The 2,959-nt window shown below is 41.3% G+C and overlaps 1 protein-coding gene across 1 annotated transcript; it reads right to left on the minus strand.

The window, feature by feature from the left end:
* Positions 1-974: 974 nt before the first annotated feature.
* LOC149177033 (putative anthocyanidin reductase) lies at positions 975-1,532 on the minus strand. The gene has a single exon (XM_089421650.1). It carries the CDS (start codon positions 1,530-1,532, stop codon positions 975-977), a length of 558 nt encoding a protein of 185 aa, XP_089277776.1.
* Between the last annotated feature and the right edge of the window lie 1,427 nt (positions 1,533-2,959).

Consider the following 2,959-nt stretch of genomic DNA (forward strand, 5'->3'; position numbering starts at 1 on the left):
TATAGCTCTAAAGACACGAGTATTCCATAGGTGGGTAGGTAAGTTTGGAAGCCTGATCCATACAGGTGTCTTGGTAATGACTGCAGTAGCTGGATCAAAATCTGGGAACCAAGGAGTCAAGAAGAGCCCTGCAATTCCCATGAACCAAGGGCCCTCTTCTAAGGCCTTTTCATAATGCTTACTGTTATCAAATAGAACAATGAAGTAACCTTTTGAACAAAAAAATATCTTACAGTGATGAGTCCAGTTTGCATGGATCCATGCATAAAGATCCTGAGATTGCGGCCACAGTCCATTAAATCTCCAAATGATGGCTCTTTCTGCAAATTCTTGAAGTTGGATTGCAAGATCTTCATGGGTGAGTTCAGCAGAGGGAACTTCTTCCATCTTGTCAACCAAGAAGGCCTTAGATTTAAGGGCTTTCGGGGGTTTTGGGTTCTCAGAGTGTACTGCATCTTTGTATGAGAAGGGTCGAGCAGAGGATGACTGTTCCGCTGCACCTCCTCTCAGACGAAGGGTAACCACCAAAGAGTTGTTCCTGGAAATGCTGTAAGAAGAGAGGGGAAGAGGGTCTTCAAGTTGTTTACCTTGAAAGAGAAGTCGTTGAAGGCTTGAAGGGATCCCCATCCGGCGTTCTAGATTCAGTTTGAGTCCCTGCACCAGATCTGAAGAACTGACCCATTGCATGATGGTTCTGCCTGTAGGCTGAGAAATTTGGATCTGAAAGGAGTCAGAGAAGTGCCTTGACCCCATGCCAGGGCTTCTTGTGCTTCCTAGAGCAGATCTGCCGTGGCTATTTCCCATCTGGGGTGTCGGACCTGCAAGGTCTTGGCCAATCTGTTTGTTGAGAGCCCGATCTGATTGATCAGCGACGGATCTGGGGATTTTGTAACTTCTTTTGCTTGCAGTGAACATCCCAGCCCCTTGCATCGTTCTCCCAGGGGCGGAGGTAGCAAATCCGTGAAATGGGGTTGCTAGTCCTGCGCTGACGGCGATGCAAACCCCGTTTTTCTGATTGCAAGCGCCTGGGAGCCTGAAGGGCCACACGTGATCAATGAGGAAGACGTTGGAGTCCTTGGTCGTGGCATTGCAGGATAGCACCAGGCGCCTCTGCTCGCCCTCTTCACCGAGTTCGATCTGGAAGAAGTTGCCTCCATCGAAAGTTTGTCTAACAAATGTTGAAAAAGGGTTTGGGGAACGCCTGGAGCTGCTAGTAAAATGGCCTGGCCCTCTAGATCTGTGGGTGCGGACTCGGAAAGATTCACCGCATGAAAAACATCGCCGCACCCAGTGACGGCGGCGTCTAGACTACCTTCTCCCAACAGTTCCCCTCGGAAGGGCTCGAGCCTTTCTGCAGCGCTTGGTGTGCCCAAGAGATGGCGCATCTTCGTCTCATTCTCTGGATCGCTCATTGAGGCATGAACGGTGTAACCCTGGTTGAGGAAGCCCTTCACTAGCCAGGAATCCACGAAACCAGTCTCTCCCGACGCGCACACAGAGGTTGCCTGGACCTTGACCATCGCAGGGGCCATTCTCCCATCTTGATTAAAGTTATGTCGCTCCAAATAATTTTAATGATGTTCTAGTCGGTGTATTTTATGATTTACATAATCTAATAAATATTATTGGATTTAAAAATAAAATATACATTTCACAGTATATATTTTAGCATTGCTTTGAATCATAGGATATACGTTAATATTAACAAGATTGAATTCATAGTATTTGAACCTTTTAAAAATTAAAAGACTAAACTTATAATAAATAGACATTGTGGATCTCATAACATCATGTTATAGGATTATGTTATGATAACTTCACAAAAGTTTTTATCTATATACACACGATAAACACCAAAAACTTGTCAATTCCAAGCTAGAAGAAGAGACTTATTGCGTTGATATTTTTTCTCCCTCGATGGAATAAGTCCAGAAATAACAATTATTATAAACAATTCTAAAACAAAAATAGTCTCTAACACATAACTCACACCAAAAACTTGTTAATTCCAAGCTAAAAACACATTAATCACACCAAAAACTTGTTAATTTCAAGCTAGAAGAAGAGACTTATTACATTGATATTTTGTCTCACTAGATGGAATAAGTTCAGAAATAAAAATTATTATGAACAATTCTAAAACAAAAATAGTCTCTAACACATAACTCACACCACAATCCTATCAATTCCATGTTAGAAACACATTACTCACACAAAAAAATGTCAATTCCAAGATAGAAGAAGAAATTTCTTGCATTGATATTTTACCTATCTGGAACGAATAAGTCCATCCTTTCACTCAAAAGTTTAGGTAGCCAAATTACTGAAGGTTCTCTCTTTCCTTGTTGAGGAGCAGGCCTTCAATAATATATGTGTGAGACACATGAAGTTTATCACTTTCCTTTCTTAGAAGCAAGCCTTCAATGATACTTGTATGTGTGAAGGAAAGTTACCCCATTCCTTCCTGAGAAAGAGGCCTCCAATGACATAAACATGTGTTTGTGACTATGTTTAAATTGTGTCTCTAACGACATGAATTTTCAAAAACTAAGAATACAGCTCTTGTGGGATACCTGATCGCCTGCAAACAACAACCAGACATGAATTCCTACTGGGAATAGTAGATTTCATCTTCACCATTTTCAACCCACATAGCATAAGTTGAAGCGATGAACAACCAACAACTACAGCTAAAGCTCCCACCAAGAATAAGCAAACAAACATTAAGATCAAAACAGTCATAAACATACAAACAATGAAATCTCCATGTTACTAAATATGCATACGAAACTGCAACAATACAAAATACCATACACCCACTTCCTCAAATTCCAAAGCCAAGCCATGAAAGACTGTAAAAATAGCTTAAAGCTCACTCAAATGAATCAGAATAGAACCACTTGGAATACATATCAAGCTTGAACCCAAACACAGTAACAACCCTAGACTCTTAATTGTT

This window comes from Pinus tabuliformis, chromosome 4_1, assembly GCF_031772625.1.
Source record: "Pinus tabuliformis cultivar Carrire ecotype Pingquan chromosome 4_1, CPIR1, whole genome shotgun sequence".
NCBI classification, from domain to species: Eukaryota; Viridiplantae; Streptophyta; class Pinopsida; order Pinales; family Pinaceae; genus Pinus; species Pinus tabuliformis.

What these genes read in the sequence shown, in the direction of transcription:
- LOC149177033 (XM_089421650.1), bottom strand. Translation starts at nt 1,532, where the DNA reads ATGGCCCCTGCGATGGTCAAGGTCCAGGCAACCTCTGTGTGCGCGTCG.